This window comes from Sorex fumeus, unplaced genomic scaffold, assembly GCF_029834395.1.
Source record: "Sorex fumeus unplaced genomic scaffold, SorFum_2.1 ptg000122l, whole genome shotgun sequence".
In the NCBI taxonomy this organism is placed as follows: Eukaryota; Metazoa; Chordata; class Mammalia; order Eulipotyphla; family Soricidae; genus Sorex; species Sorex fumeus.
The window spans coordinates 9,923,004-9,940,157 of NW_026606179.1; the positions used below are offsets into that span (position 1 = coordinate 9,923,004).

The window sequence follows — 17,154 nt, forward strand, 5'->3', positions numbered from 1 at the left end:
CAAAAAATCTGGGGCGGCCATAGTAATATCTGACAACATTAATTTCACGTTGAAAAAGATTAGAAGAAACAGTGGAGGCTATTTTCTCTTCATCAAGGAAGAGAAATCAGGAAGAAATCATACTCTTAAATGTATATGCACGTAATGAGGGAATAGCTAAATACTTAAAACAACTGCTAACAGATTTTAAGGAGGACATTGTTAGCAACACAATAGTAGTTGGAGACTTCAACATCGCCTTATCACCTCTGGATAGATCAACAAGAACAAAACTCAGCAAGCAATCATTGGCTTTGAAAGAAGAAATAGAAGAGAAAGGGCTTATAGACCTATACAGGGCTTTACAACCCAAAAAGAAAGAATACACATTCTTCTCCAGTGCGCATGGAAAATTTTCCAAAATAGACCATGTGCTAGGCCACAAAACATACCTCAAAAGAATCAGGAAGATACAAATAGTATCTACTATCTTTTCAGACCACGATGCACTGAGGACAGAAATGAATCACACACAGACATGGAGAACCAAATCAAACACCTGGAAATTAAATAACTCAATGCTGAACAATGAGTGGGTCAGGAAGGAAGTCAAGGACGATATCAAAAGATACCTAGAAACTAATGAGAATGAAGACACAAGCTACCAGAACTTATGGGATGCAGCAAAAGTCGTATTAAGGGGAAAGTTTATAGCTCTGAAAGCATATCTCAGGACTGAAGAAAGGATGCACATAAACAACTTGACCTCACAGCTCAAGACCTTAGAAAAGGATCAACAGAAAGAGCCTAAATCAGGCAGAAGGAAAGAGATCATAAAACTTAGAACAGAAATCAATGACATGAAAATCAAAGAAACAATCCGAAAGATCAATGAAACCAAGAGCTGGTTCTTCAAGAAAATAAACAAGATAGATAAACCACTAGCAAGACTCACAAAGAAACAGAGAGAGAGAACCCTAATAAACTGAATCAGAAATGAGAAGGGGATATCACAATAGAAACCAAAGAAATCCAAAAGATCATCAGAGACTACTTTGAAAGTTTGTATGCCATGAAACAAGAGAACCTAAAAGAAATGGTTAAATTCCTGGATTCCTATCATCTCCCAAAGCTGAATGAAGAAGATATAGAGTACCTGAATAGACCTATTAACATCAAGTAAATTGAAACTGTAACCAAAAGTCTTCTCAAAAACAAAAGCCCAATCTTAAACTAAGAAGCTTCTGCACCTCAAAAGAAACAGTGACCAAAATACAAAGACAGTCTACAGAATGGGAAAGGATATTCACCAAATACACACCCGACAAGGGATTGATATCAAGGATGTACAAAGTACTGGTTGCACTCCACAAGGAGAAATCACCCAACCCCATCAAAAAATGGGGCGAGGAAATGAACAGAAACTTTCGCAAAGAAGAAATCCAAATGGCAAAAAGGCACATGAGAAAATGCTCTACATCACTAATCATCAGAGAGATGCAGATCAAAACAACAATGAGATATCATTTCACACCACAGAGACTGGCCCACCTCCACAAGAACAAAAGCAACCAATGCTGGCGCGGATGTGGCGAGAAAGGGACCCTCCTTAACTGCTGGTGGGAATGCCGGCTGGTCCAACCCTTTTGGAAAACAGTATGGACGATTCTCAAAAAATTAGAATTTGATCTCCCATTTGTCCCAGCTATAGCATTCCTGGGAATATATCCCAGAGAGGCAAAAAGGTATAGTCGAAGTGACATCTGCAATTGTTTGTTCATTGCAGCACTCTTTACAATAGCCAGAATCTGGAAAAAACCTGAGTGCCCGAGAACAGATGACTGGTTAAAGAAACTTTGGTACATTTACACAATGGAGTACTAGGTAGCTGTTAGAATAGATGAAGTCATGAAATTTACATACAAGTGGCACTACATGGAAAGTATCATGTTAAGCAAAATGAGTCAGAAAGAGCGGGATAGACACAGAAAGATTGCATTCATCTGGGGAACATAAAGCAACAAAAAGGGAGACTAACACCCAGGAATGGCTGAAATTAGTACCAGGAATTTTGCTCCATGACTTGAAGGCCAGCCACACGTGCTAGGTGAAAAGGAAGCTCAGATAGAGAAGAGAGCACCAAATAAAGGGTGTTGTGAGGACCCTCCCAGGGTGGGAGAAGCATGCTAAAAAGAGTCTATAGACCAAACATGATTGCCACTCAATGCCTCTCTTGCAAAACACAGTACCCAAAAGAAGAGAGAGAGAACAAGGGGGAATACCCTGCCACAGAGGCAGGGTGGGACGAGGGGGGGGGGGGGATGCTGGGGCCCGTGGTGGTGGAGGATGGGCACTGGTGGAGGGATGGGTACTTGATCATTGTATAACTGAAACCCAAGCACAAAAATTTGTAAGTCTATAACTGTACCTCATGGTGTTTCACTAATAAAAATATTTTTAAAAATTATATAACTGAAGCCCAATCATGAACAATCTTGGAACTTTGTATCTCACTGCGATTCAATAAAATTTAAGGGAAAAAAAGGTCATTCACTGTGGTTTGCAAGTTTATTTTTTCTTTCTTCTTTTGTGGGGCCAACCTCAGGGATCCTCAGAGTGTTGCTAACGGGATCACAGAAGCTGCTCCTATCTGCTCGTGGAGGAGGCCTGTGTGTGAAAGGTGTTCTGTCCAGGCTGAGCATCACCTCTTTCTCTGGGCTGCCAGCCTGCAAGCTAGGCACTGTGAGCCAAGATTCAGATAGTAGGTAGGAGAATGAGTTAATGAGTTAGTGAATGAATGAATGAATACAAACCACTGTTTAATATTTCCGACTTTTTGTGTCTCCATTTAAAGGTCTGGTGTTATTTTGTTTAGTTTGGGAGGCCACAACCAACTGTGCTCAGGATTCACTCCTGGTTCTGTGCTCAGGACTCACTCCCGGTGGGGCTAGGGAACCATATCAGGTGCTGGGGATTGAACCCAGGTCAGCCTTGGGCATTGCCAGCACCCACCCCAACGTCCTGTCCCTCTTGGTATCTCCAGCTCTAGTATGAAAATCTATAGGGTATGACCAAGGCAGGAAAAGTCATGACCACGGCTTGGGGCTGAGCTGTACAGAGGGAGCCTGCCCCACTGAGGGAACCCCACCTTCGCTGTGGGAGATAGGACATGCATGGAACAGCACAGATATTTGTGGGGACTCCTCCACTCTGTTCTCCCATGACCATTTTCAACCTTAGGGCCGTCTCTTGTCCACTCCACGCCCAAGTTCATGCTATGTCCCTTGATAAAGGTGTAGTGCTGCTTTCCAGCTTGCTGAGCTCAGAAACAAGAGCATAAAAGGCAGCTCAGCACAGTGACCACCCTGGCCAGGAGGCTTCGCTGTCGGCAGGGAGTCATGGTTTCCTCCTGGACCCTGAAACCTGGCAGAAACACGGTTGCACACTTTCCTCTTTTCACAGTCTCTGCTGCATTCATTGCAGCACACTTTGCAAATGATTGTGTGGAAATTCCAGGGTGGGGGTGGCTTGTGTCACACTGGGTGGTACTCAGGGACTGCACCGAGCTGGTGGACCCTGTGCTTCAGGGATCTGAACCAGGCTTGCAGCAGCCACAGCTGCCTATCAGGCGACCACCTCACTTTCCTACTGTCTCTCTAACCTGGGCACAACTTTTGATTCCCCCCAAACACAACTATACTAGCCAGCCGCCAATTGGAAGCCTTACCCAGAACACAAACTGTGGGCTAATACACATGTGCAGATGTCTTAACTGAAAGCGAATCATTGTAAAGTCTGCCTACTTTTCCTGCTGAGGGACTGAGAGGAGCAGAAGGAGCAGGAGGAGGAAAGAGGAGCAGGAGGTTAAGGAGCAGGAGGATGGGGAGTCACAGGAAGAGGAATCAGGACAGGAGGAGGGAGGAGTAGGAAGAGCAGTGGGAAGAGGGGGGGGAAGAGAAGCAGGTGGGGAATGAGGAGAAGGAGGTGGAAAAAGAAGAGGAGGAGGAGAGGAAGAAGCAGGAGGAGAAAGAGCAGAAGGAGGCAGGAAGTATCAGAAGGAGGGAAGGGAAAGAGGAGCAGGAGGAGTAGCCGGAGGAGGAAAGGGGGCAGGAGGAGGGGGAAGTAGTAAGAGCAGTGGAGGAGGGGGAGGAGGTGGAGGAGAGGGAGGAGCAGGAGGAGAAAGAGCTGGAGGAGGCAGGGAGAATCAGGAAGGGGAGAGGGGAGTAGGAACAGGAGGAGGAGAAGGAGGAGGAAGAAGATCTGGAGGAGGAGCAGGAGGAGGAGGGGCAGGAAGAGAAGGAGGAGGACAGGGAGGAGCAGCAGAAGAGGGAGCAACCACCCAGTCTGTGCTAGGCAATGCCCTCCCCACTGTCTTATTGCTCTGCGCCCCCCCCCCCCCCCATTCAGTGGTTCAGTGGTGTCTTATGAAGTCTGATGCTGTGTGGTTGTCAGGAGTTTCTTGTCTTTGCATGTATACAATCATCCCTGCAAATGATGACAGCATCACGTTGCCTGTTTGTAAGCGCTTTTTATTAGCACTTTGCTGATGAAGGTTTGGCCAGCACTCAGCAGGATGGCGGCAGCACCAGGTGTATGTGCCTAGCTGGGACAATTCAATCAGATTTCACCTTTTTTTTTCTCTCTGTTGGAGACTTGAAGACTGACAGGGAATATCCCCACTCAGCCATCACTCAGGGACGCTGATCACAGTGACAAGGGGCACTCAGTAATCCTCAGGCTGGAGACTTTTTTCTTAGAGGTTTTCTTTTTTAATTTTATTGAATCACCCGTGAGACAGTTACAAGCTTTTATGTTTGGGTTACAATCACACAATGATCAAACACACATCCCTCCATCAGTGCACATTTCCCATCACCAATATCCCCAGGACACCCTCTCCCTGACTCCATGGCAGACAACATTCCCCATACTCTCTTTATACTTTTGGCCATTATGGTTTGCAATACAGATACTGAGGGGCCATCATCTCTGGTCCACTATCTACTTTCAAGGCTGGAGACTTTGGCCCACCAAGTAGGCAATGATGGGCCAAAGACCTCACCCAGAAGTTCTGCCACAAACGTGTTGTCCTCAGCCCCTCCCAGGCTGGGATTGAACCCTGTCTATGTGGACTCAGGAACAAATCTCAGAACCCAGCAGGTTTTGGCAGAAATCCTTCCGAATTTAATTGTTGAAATTTCAGAATTCCAAAATTGCGCGGCCACTACTGCAGCCGTGCAACATCATGTTATTCAAAACCAGCAAAAGAAAACAAATTGTCTACTGTTGCCTTTTCAGCGGATCTGAGTGTTAGGGTAAAATATCAAATAATAATGTTGGGTCTGGTGTCGAAAATTGAATGTAAACAAAGTAGAGAGAGAGTAATGTAGAAATCATCTGCCCCACAGGTAGGAGGAGGATGTTAGATGGGAGGGATACTGGAGTTTTTGGTGATTGAAAATGGGCACTGGTGAAGGGACGGGTGTTTCATTGTATGACAAAGACTTAGGCCTAAGAGTTTTGTAACTGCTCTCACGGTGATTCAATAAATAAAATTTTAAAAATGAAGAAAAAAAGTAAAGTGGAGATCATGCCCGATTTAATCATCCAAATCAATGGCTGAATAAATAGCAATATTTCTATATTTAAAAAAAACAAAGCTCTTCTAAATGGAAAATTCTATAGTCAATTTTTTTCAAAATTTAAAAATCCTATAAACATTATATGACTGAAACCAATCATGAACAACTTTGTAACTGTATCTCACAATGATTCAATTTTTTAAAAATTCTAGGGGCTGAAAATCCATAAGATACATCGAAGACAAGGTCGGCAAAACCCTCCAAGATATTGAGGCTAAAGGTATCTTCAAAGATGACATTCCACTGACCAACCAAGTGGAAACAGAGATAAACAAATGGGACTATATTAAATTAAGAAGCATATCTTCTGCATATCAAGAGATATAGTGACCAGAATACAAAGACAATCTACAGAATGGGAAAGAATATTCACCCAATACCCATCAGATAAGAGGTTGATATCAAGAATATACAAAGCACTGGTTGAACTCCACAAGAAGAAAACATCCAACCCCATCAAAAAATGGGGTAATGAAATAAATAGAAACTTTCTCAAAGAAGAAATCTGAATGGCTAAAAGGCACATGAGAAAACGCTCTACATCACTAATCATCAGGGAGATGCAGATCAAAACAGCAATGAGATATCACCTCACACCACAAAGACTGGCCCACATCCAAAAGAACAGGGGCAACCGATGTTGGCACGGATGAGGCGAGAAAGGGACTCTTCTTCACTGCTGGTGGGAATTCCAACTGGTCCAGCCCTTTTGGAAAACGGTATGGACAATTCTCAAAAAATTAGAAATTGAGCTCCCATTTGATCCAGCAATACCACTCCTGGGAATATATCCTGGAGAGGCAAAAAAAAGTAAGCTGAAGTGACATCTGCACTTCTATGTTCATTGCTGCACAGTTTACAATAGAAAAAATTTGGGAAAAAAAATCTGAGTGCCGAGATGACGGGTTAAAGAAACTTTGGTACATCTATACAATGGAGTACTATGCAGCTATTTGAAAAGATAAAGTCATGAAATTTACATACAAATGGTATTACATGGAAAGTATCATGCTAAGTGAAATGAGTCAGAAGGAAAGGGACAGACATAGAAAGATTGCATTCATCTGGGGAATATAAAATAACAAAATAGGAGATCAACATCCTAGAATAATCGAGATAAGTTACAGAAGGTTGACTCCACGGCTTGAAGGCCAGCCTCACATGCTATGGAACAGGGCAGCTCAAACGGAGAAGGGAACACCAAGCAAAGGGTGTTGGGAGGATTCTCCCAAGATGGGAGATGCATGCTGAAAGTAGACTATAGACCGAACATGCCTGCTACTCAATACCTCTTTTGCAAACCTTAGCATCGAAAAGGAGAGAAAGAACAAAAGGGAATGCCCTGACACAGAAGCGGGATGGGATGGGGGTATGGGAGGGGTGGGGGGATTACTGGGACCATTGGTGGTGGAGAATGGGCACTGGTGGAGGGATGGGTACTCAATCATTGTATGACCAAAACCCAAGTACAAAAACTTGTAAGGTCAACAACTGTACCACATGGTGTTTTGCTAATAAAAAAAATTTTTAATTAAAAAATTAAATTCCAGGGGCTAGAGGGATATCACAGCAGGTAGGGCATTTGCCTTGCACACAGTCAATCCAGGTTTAATTCTCAGCATCCCATATGGTCCCCCGAGCACCGACGGGAGTAATTCCTGAATGCATGAGCCAGGAGTAACCCTGTGCATCGTCGGGTGTGACCCAAAAACAAAAAAATTCTATAAAGGGAGGCTGGGGCAATAGCCCAGCAGGTAGGGCATTTGCCTTGCACACAGCCGACCCAGGTTCGATTCCCCAGCATCCCATATCCCATGGTTCCCTGAGCACCAGGAGAAATTCCTGAGTGCAGAGCCAGGAGTGACCCCTGTGCATCAACAGGTGTGATGCAAAAAGCCAAAGAAAAAATTCTATAAAGAGTTCTGAAGAGACAGTGCAGCACATAGGGCACTTGCCTTACATGTGGCTGACCCAAGTTCAATTTCCAGCACCACATATGATCCCCTGAGCCCCACTAGGAGTGACCCCTAAGTGCAGAGTCAGGCATAAACCTTGACCACCAAGGAATGTGGCCCCAAAATAAACAAAAAAAAATCCTATAGAAGACTGGAGAGCCAGTAGCTCAGGCACTGGCCTTGTTTGTGGCAGACCTGAGTTCAATCCCTGGAACCACACCTGGTCCCTCCAGCACTTCTAGGAGTGATCCCCGAGCACAGAGCCAAGAGTCATTCCTGAGCACAGCTAGGGAGAAAGCTCAAAGGACTGGAGCACACCCTTTGCATGCCAGGGGTGCACACAGTCCCCGGAGGACCTCCAGGAATAACTTGGAACAAACTGGGAGTACCTCAACCCCCACCCTCCCAGAACCACCAGGCATGGCCCCAAACAGAGCAAAATTCAGGAGTGAAATAATGTTTTCCCCTCAATATACCCTTTTACCAACGCTGTTCAAATTCTCCAAGAATCTGTATCTCCTTTAAATGGTAAACACCTCCACTTAACCCAGGATTTGGGTGTCTGTCCCAAAAGCTGAAACATGACTCCTCTACAACCATTTATTTTCCCACCGTCGAATCAAGGGCTAGCAATTTGTTTTTATTCAGTATGACCCATGGGACATAAAGCTGGGACGGAAAGCTAGGGGGAAACAGCAGAGCTCGAGTTCCATCCAAGACGACTTCACAGTGCCTGGGATTTGGCCTCAGTAGCAGGGGAGGCCCTGGTGGTGCTATCTGTGGTTGGGGTGGAGTCCTCAGTCAGGGCCCTCTCCAGACTGGCAGGCAGGGAACTAATCAGCTTATCTCGGAAGTCCTGGCCCACAAACACGTAGACCAAGGGATTGAGGCAGCTATTGAAGAAGGCCAGGGCACTCGTGGGATGGACCAGCACGTCAAGGATCTTGTACCTGCCTTCGAACAATGTCTCCCTAAGCCAGATTGTGCCCAGGAGAGCGACCAGCTGGAAAGGGAACCAGCAGAGGAAGAAAGACGCCACGACAGCAGTGAGCAGTCGCAGGGGACGGCTAGAATTGATCATGCCTTTCCGACGGATCTTGGCCGCAATGAGGCCGTAGCAGATGGCAACCACCGACATGGGCATACTGAAGCCAATGACGAAACGGATGCTGCCCCGGACTAACAGCATGTCGATGATAAACCTGATCTTCTCCTCCTGGGTTCTACCCCACATCGCAAAGTTCAAGGTGCAATAGGTATGCCCATTTCCATCCTGAACCGTGGTCATGAAGATGATAATTGGCACAGTCAGAATGAAGGCAAGAATCCAGGGTCCAAGGAGCAGTTTTGCAACCCGGCTGACAGTTCGGTGGTTCTGGGCCCAGACAGGGTGCCGGACACAGATGCAGCGGTCCAGCGCGATGAATGCAATGAGGAAGACACTGCCAAAGAGATTGATGTCCACCACAATATGAATCAACTTGCATAGGAACCAGCCAAAAGGCCACTCGTCATTCATGGCCATGGAGACAATGAGGAAGGGGAGTGTGGCCGTGAAGGAGAAGTCGGCCAAGGCCAGGTTCAGATAACAGATGGTGGTGACGGTGCGTGCCATTCGGAAGCCAGTCACCCAGATCACAAGCCCATTGCCCACTACACCGAGGACAAAGGTGACCCCCAGCACCACCATGGAGAAGATCCGCAGAGTAGTAACACCAGCAGGTTCAGACATGGAGGCTGTCTCTTCAGAACCATTCAGGAAGGCAGAGAGGTTGGGCTCCATCCTGGCTGCACCTGAAACACCACGAGTGGCCATTCCTCAGCAGTGGGACCTCTTCACGGCACCATTCTCGACACCTGCTCGCAACAACAGGTCCCACGCCCACCAGCACACTCTACTCCCACCAGCACACGCCACTCTGCAGACACCCCCACGCACACCAGCACATCCTGCTCTGCACACACCCCCATGCCCACCAGCACACTCCACTCTGCACACACTCCCACAACCACCAGCACACCTAATTCTGGACACACCCCAAAGTCCAATCTCAGTGTCCACGCCCTAATCTCGTTAGCTGTCTGGGGAAAGGCCATGGCTGATTAGCACTCCAGCTGCCTGCAAGAGACTGACAAGGCTCGCGACCACTTGGGTTTGGTCTCTGCATCCTGCTCACAGCCTCTGACGCTCTCAGCACCTCCTAGTGGGTCCCCACCTCACTAACAGCCACACACAGAGGAAGGGAGAAGTCATCTCACTCGTGTGTACAGCGCTCTGTCCATCCAGGGTGCCCCGTGTGCAGCCCCCACAATTCCCTACTCGCCTGCCAGAGGAGTGTGCCAAGGCCCAATGAGATGGCTCAGGCCTTGCCTTGGAAATATGGCCCATCCCTGGTGGGAAGCTGAAGTGGAGCCATGACAGGCTCCACTTTAAAACCAGAACTCAGCAGGCCTAAGTATTGGTTTTCTCATCAGAAAGTCCTGACTTCTCAGATACCAATGTCATCCTGGGCAGATAAACCGCCCCATTGCAAAAACCTATTGAAGTAGGGGGCATGGTCAGTGGCGCCCACCCAAGTAAAGAAGGCCTAGGGAGTGGAGTCACAGGACCGGACAGGGACCAAGAATTGGAAACATAATGTTGGTCCCTGGAGTCGCCTACAGGACAGGGATCAGAATTGGAAACATATTGTCAGTTCTTGGGGAAAAATGCTGTTATTAAACCAAATCCTCTATAAGCTTTCAGAATTCAGGTTGAGGTCCTTGTCAAGACTCCACTACTTTGGATGAGAATTGGACCCTAGCTCGAGCTAGTAATAAAGGGGCCTTGCATTCGCAGTCTCACTTCTGGTCTGGTCAATATGATAGCTAAACTCCCTTCCCAGGACATAACATAGGTACCTGGTGGTCCCCCAGAACCACTCAGAACCACCCTGAACTCCACCCGGGCCTAGCTTCCAGCAGAACCATGTGCAACCCCAGCAAGAAAAGAGACAGAAAAAGTTGCTGGCCAGATGAGATTAGTAGCAGGAATTTTGCTCCATGGCTTAGAGGCCAGCCACACATGCTAGGGGAAAAGGGAACTCAGATAGAGAAGGGAGCACCAAATAAAGGGTGTTGGGAGGATCCTCCCAGGATGGGAGAAGCATGCTGAAAGTAGACTATAGACCAAACATGATTGTCACCCATTGCCTTTTTTACAAACCACAACACCCAATAAGAGAGAGAGAACAAAAGGGAATGCCCTGCCACAGAGGCAGGGTGGGATGGGAGGAATGGGGGATGGAAGGGATACTGGGATCCGTGGTGGTGGGAAATGGGTACTGGTGGAGGGATGGGTATTTGATCATTGTATAATTGAAACCCAAGCACAAAAATTTGTAAGTCTACAACTGTACCTCAGGGTGTCTCACTAATAAAAAAAATAAATTAAAAAAAATGTTGCTGGCCAGAGACTTTTGGAACCTTTTGAAAAATCACTTCAGAAGTCAGCGGAGGGACTAATCCTGTCTGGCCAAGGTTGAGTCCTGAGTCCTCCATGGTTGGAAGTCTGCCTCATGAGCTGGGGGAGAAGACAGCTGGAATACAGAAGGGAATCACTAAGTCAATGATGATTGGAGAGATCATTTGGGATGGGAGATGTGTGCTGAAAGTAGATAAGGGACCAAGTGTGATAGACTCTCAGTGTCTGTATTGCAAACCATAATGCCCAAAACTAGAGAGAGAGTACGGGAGAAACTGTCTGTCATGGAGGGAGGGGGAGGGTTGGGAAGGGGGGGCTGGGATACTGGGGACATTGTTGGTAAAATATGGGGGATGGGTGTTCAATCATTATATGACTGAAACTCAAACATGAAAGCTTTGTAACTGTACCTCACAGTGATTCAATTTTAAAAAAGGGAAAAAAAGAATTCGAGTCCCCTGTCCACTCTCCAGCCATAGCGGGGGCCACTGCTCATGCAGCTAACCTCCACACCCCACTGTTCCATGATGACCACTCCGCACTGTGGTTTAGTGACAAACATCCTCACTCCACCCTCCTCCCATCCTCATCCATCTTCTCAGCTTCTGGGATCTCTGTCGCTTCATTTGCTCTGGCAGTGAGCTCAAGACTGAATCCCGGAAGTCCACCCAAGGGGAGCTCTTCTAGGGAGAAGCGGGGCCATACCTCCTCTTAAGAAGGAGAGTCTTGGGTCAGAGAGATGGCAAAACAGGTAGGCACTTGCCTTGCACACACCATCCTGGATTCGAGCCTCAACACCATAGGTCGTCCCCTGAGGTGCCACGAGTAAGCCACCTCCAGATGTGACTCCCAAACAAAAGAGAAAACTACAAAGAGAATGAGAAGCCAGGAGCCAGAGACATAGGCCAGTGGGCCGGACACCTGAACACAGCAGACCAGGCTCCATCCCGGGCACCCCATATGGCCACTGGAGGCAGGCATCGCTTCTCCAGTGAGGAAATCATGAACTGATGAGGCGCAATAACCATGTCCGAGACAGATCCTATGTGAGCCAGATCCCCCAGCAACCAGCTCTTCCCTCTCCCCACCTCGAACTTCCTCAACATCTAGGTCTTTACCACACTCTGCTCCTGTTGAGTACCCCAAAGAGCCAAAGGGCCCAGTCGTCTTCAAGGAACTGGTTTTAAAACCACAAAGGGGGTTGATGAAGCAATGTCTGGGGAAAGGAGCTATTGAGCAAGATTGTAAAACCCTGCGCTGTCCCCACGGTGGGCACGGGAAAGAATCCCCGCAGACCTTCCCGGTGCCCACAGCTCGGGCTGCTCTTACAAGCATCTAACTTGGACCAGTGATTACACAGTTTAACATGTCTAAAAATAATGTCCTACCCCTGGGATCCTCATGCCATGGGAGAAATCAGCAGGAAAAGTGACTTGCCTGTGTCACAGTTATTTTAAGAGATGACCACAGATTTCATTTCCTTTGGTGGGGCACAGAGGACAGCCAAACCTGGCAGTGCTCAGGGCTTACTCTTGGCTCTGTATTTAGGGGCCACTCATTGGAGGGCCTTGGACCCTGTGGGGTGCCAGGGATGGAGCCCAGGTCATCCTCATGCAAGATAATTGCCCTCCCCGTGGCTCTAGCCCCTTACCACAGATTTCAAGCAGAAACTCAGTCTGTCTGGGTCACTCACATATTCCCATTTCCAAATTTTGGAATAATTGTTTCCCTTCCCTCCTCCCCCTACTCCATTTGCCTCTCATTCTCAGTTGAGGCCTCGCATCATATTTCAAGGAGCAAGTGAGAACAATCAGAAGTCCCCTGGGTTTTCTGGTTTGTTTGCGGGGAGTGGGGGGGCACATCCAGGATGTTGCCCAGGTTTGTTCATGGTGGTGCCCAGAGGACCTGCCAACTGACCTCTCAGACTAGAGGACCATCACTTTCACTCCCTGGAACTGTTTTAGCCTTTCCTCTCCAAAACTGTTCAATCCCCCTGAACCCGTGAGAGTGAAGAAAGTTTCCTGTTGATTCTGCTTCCTGTTGCAAGACAAACGCACTACCTGCTATACTATCTCTCTGGTCTTGTGACCTCCAACTCCTACAAAATCACAGAAATTATTGCTAACAATACAGTAATTCTACTAACCTGTGTGTCTAACCCAATGTGCCATAAAGAATATTTGAGGACTGGAGAGACAGTCCACCTAACCCAGGTTTGATAGCCAGCACCCCATTGGGCCCCTGAGCCCCACCAGGAGTGATCCCTGAGCACAGAGCCAGAAGTCAGCCCTGAGCACTGCTGGGTGTTCTCCTCCATTCTCCCTTCAAAAAAAAATCATTTGAACAAGGAGCCAATATAAAATGTTTGCTGAGCTATCTCACATCCATTTGGCCTGCCGGGCCATTTTATACCTAACAGCCCTTCTCTGCCTGGACTGGCAAAATCTCAGACAGGGGCTCATGCGGACTCTGCAGACAGCCCAGCTCTCAAGGGTGCGAGATCTCTGCCACCGCACCCAGTCATACATCCCCAAAGGTGCAGCACCAACTTACCACCAGCCGACTCCCTCTCCTGTCGCTTGTTCTTGTTTCCTGTTTGGTAACTCTGAGGAAGGGCCTGGCTGTGCTCTTAATGTAGGACGAAGGGGAGGAACAAGGAATTGAGACCAATCAGAAATCAGAAGTTTCAGAGCCTACTGAGGTCCCGGCTGGGGCCCCGGAACTGTTCTTGGCACACTTTCCTCCAAAACTCAGACCTGGCAGTCTCCTGACTGAGGCTGGGGTTCAGTCCTCCAACGGGCCAAGGCCTGGAATCGGGGTGCCCAGGCACTCTCCTTCCAGAGACGCAAGAAGATGAAACAATGAGAGGACTTTGAATGAAGGGACAGAGATGATGGTTGAATAAACCTGCTCTTGGGCCAAGAGATAGCACGGAATGGAGGGCACTTGCATGCGGCCAACCCAGGTTCCTTCCCTGGCGCCCCATAGGGTCCCTCAGGCCCGCCAGGAGTAATCCCTGAGTGCAGAGCCAGGAGTCTGCTCTGAGCACTGCCAGGTGTGGCACAGAAACAAAAAAGAACAGTGTGGTAGGTGCTTACCTTGCACATACAGAGATCTGGGTCTGATCCCTAGCACCCGTACAGTGCCCCGAGTCATAGCCAGAGTGACCCCTGAACACTGATGTGGATGCTCCCCCCAAAAGAACCCAAAAGATCCTGAAAGACCTTCCCGATTTATTTGTTTTACCTTAAAACACCGTGTTTTTGTTTGTTTGTTTGTTTTCAGGAAATGTCATATTTGGGGGAGCCAGCGCAGGGAGGGCACTAACCTTGCATGCAGCCCACCTTGGTTCACGCTTCAGCATCCCATATGGTATTTCTACTAACCTGTGTGTCTAACTCAATGTGCAATAAAGAACATTTGAGGACTGGAGAGACAGTCCATCTAACCCAGGTTCCCCAAACCCATCCAGGAGGGATCTCTGAGCACAGAGACAGGGTGAACCCTGAGCACAGTTTTTCTCCAAAAAAAAAAAATCCCTAAAAATAAAGAAATTTCAAGTTTGGCTCGGTCTGGTGAGGTGCTAAGCCTTGTCCTTATTCTGTCTCAGATCTCCTCCCCCAACACACACACCTCTTAAAGACTTAATCCCATGAGGATCCCTGCACTTGAGGTGCCACAAGCAAGCCCTCAGTGACCATCCTACACATCTGACTGGCCCAGTGATGGTCATTCCCGAGGCCCCCTCCTCAGCTCTGGTCACCTGCTGGCATAGCTGGCAAACTCAGGAAGATCTCTCAAATATGGATATTCCTCAAAAAGCTAGAACTTGAGCTTCCATGTGACCCAGCAATACCACTTTTTGGGATTTGCCCCGGGAGCACAAAACACACAACAGAAACACCATCGGCCAGCACTCAGCAGGATGGCGGCAGTGCCGGTGTATGTGCCTCGCTGGGATGATTTATTCAGATTTCACCTTTTTTTCTCTCTACTTTGTTGGAGACTTGAAGACTGACAGAGAATGTCCTCACTCAGCCATCACTCAGTTCCTGTCCCATAGAAAACCAGGGACGCTGGTCACAGTGACAAGGGGCACTCAGTAATCCTCAGGCTGGAGACTTTTTTCTTAGGAGGTTTTCTTTTTTAATTTTATTGAATCACCCCTGAGATAGTTACAAAATTTTATGTTTGGGTTACAATCACACAATGATCAAACACACCAGTGCACATTCCCCATCACCAATATCCCCAGTATACACCCCCCTTCCCCACCCTCCCCCTGACTCCATGGCAGACAATATTCCCCATACTCTCTTTATACTTTGGGACATTATGGTTTGCAATACAGATACTGAGGGGCCATCATCTCTGGTCCACTATCTACTTTCAAGGCTGGAGACTTTGGCCCACCAAGGAGACAATAATGGGCCAAAGACCCCACCCAGAAATTCTGCCACAAACATGTTGTCCTCAGCCCCTCCCAGGCTGAGATTGAACCCTGTCTATGTGGACTCAGGTGATGAGTCTGAGCTCTGCAATCTGTGCCTGTCCTGGTGGAGTTACAGCCTGGTGATTTCTTGGTCCAAAATGTGGCCCCCTCCCCACTTAAGTGATTCACAGACTGAATCCTTCCTCCATACCAATCCCAGACACCCTTGGGGGCTCATTTCTGGGGGAGTGGAGGACAAAATCAAGCAGTGCTTAGGGCTTACTCCTGGCTCTGAGCTCAGAGTCACCCCTGGCAGGATCTGGATCGTATGCGTGCGAGGCACGTGCCTTACTAACTGTGCTCTCTGCCCCACCTTTATTTGGGATTGGTTGGAAACAGAAAAGATGAGTCCAGATTTTGTTTTAAGACATAAAGTCTCAAAATAAAGCCAAGACACTCTTCGTGAAAAATGTGTTAGCAGGTTTTACTTTAGTGGATGGTAAAATTTAGGAAGGAACGAGAGGGACCGGGTAGCAATAGGTAGTCACATGTGCCTGACAAACACTGGGGGCTTGGTCATCACATACAGATCCACGAACACCTCCACTGTGTGTGGCCCAGACTCTTCCCACTGCACACTCCTAGACAGCACTGGGCGCAAAACATATTGATAATTGAAAATCCTCCTTGCGGGGGCTACTGTTGTCATGAGAGTTCAACTTTGGATCACACTCAGCAATGCCCAGGGGTTGCTTCTGGCTCTGCATTCTGGAACTACTCCTGGTAGTGCTCAGAGAACCATAAAGGATGCCAGGGATCAAACCCAGGTCAGCTGGGTGCAAGGCAAGTGCCCCCAACCCCCATGCTATCATTCCAGCCCCATGAAACGGGTGTTTGTTTAATCAAGCATGCTGGGCAGTCATGGCAGGAGAACAAGAAGGTCTTCATTTACACCAGTAGATCAGACCAGTGGGTCTAGAATAAGCAAGTATATGAAGTCTTAGACCAAGCTGAGGGACTTCCAGAGCCCTTTTATAGGGTAAGAGTATGCACTCACGCTTGTGTATCTTGTAGCAAAGTGGGGTCATGAGTGTCCACAAATCAACAATTTCTAGTTTGGAACCAGGAAGTTTGTGCAAGCACAGTCAGGGAAGACAGGGTGGGAATCTTTAACCCTGTCCACCCACAGGCAACAGCAGCTCAAAGCATAGGATGTGGATGAACTGATAATACAGCAGGAGGCTGCTTGCCTTGCACATGACCAACATGAGATCAATCTCAGCACCCCAGATGGTCCCTGGAGTCCACCAGAAGTTATGCCTGAATACAGAGCCAGATGTAAGCCCTGGGCACCATCAGGTATAGCCAAACATATCCTCCCCAAAAAAGCCTTTATTGAGAGAGAGAGGACAAAAGGGAATGCCCTGCCACAGAGACAGGGTGGGATGGGGGGGATGGGGGTGGGAGGGACACTGGTACCCGTGGTGGTGGAGGATGGGCGCTGGTGGAGGGATGGGTACTTGATCATTGTATAACTGAAACCCAAGCACAAAAATTTGTAAGTCTGTAACTGTACCTCATGGTGTTTCACTAATAAAAAAATTTTTAAAAAGCCTTTATTGGATTGTTATGCTGGACAATCAAGATTTATAATCCATTCAAGAACCCAGAGGAGAGAATCCA

At 47.7% G+C, this 17,154-nt stretch overlaps 1 protein-coding gene across 1 annotated transcript; it reads right to left on the reverse strand.

The window, feature by feature from the left end:
• Positions 1–8,300: 8,300 nt before the first annotated feature.
• Positions 8,301–9,359, reverse strand: LOC130044291 (N-formyl peptide receptor 2-like). The gene has a single exon (XM_056136975.1). The coding sequence runs from the start codon at positions 9,357–9,359 to the stop codon at positions 8,301–8,303; it is 1,059 nt and encodes a 352-aa protein (XP_055992950.1).
• Positions 9,360–17,154: the final 7,795 nt, after the last annotated feature.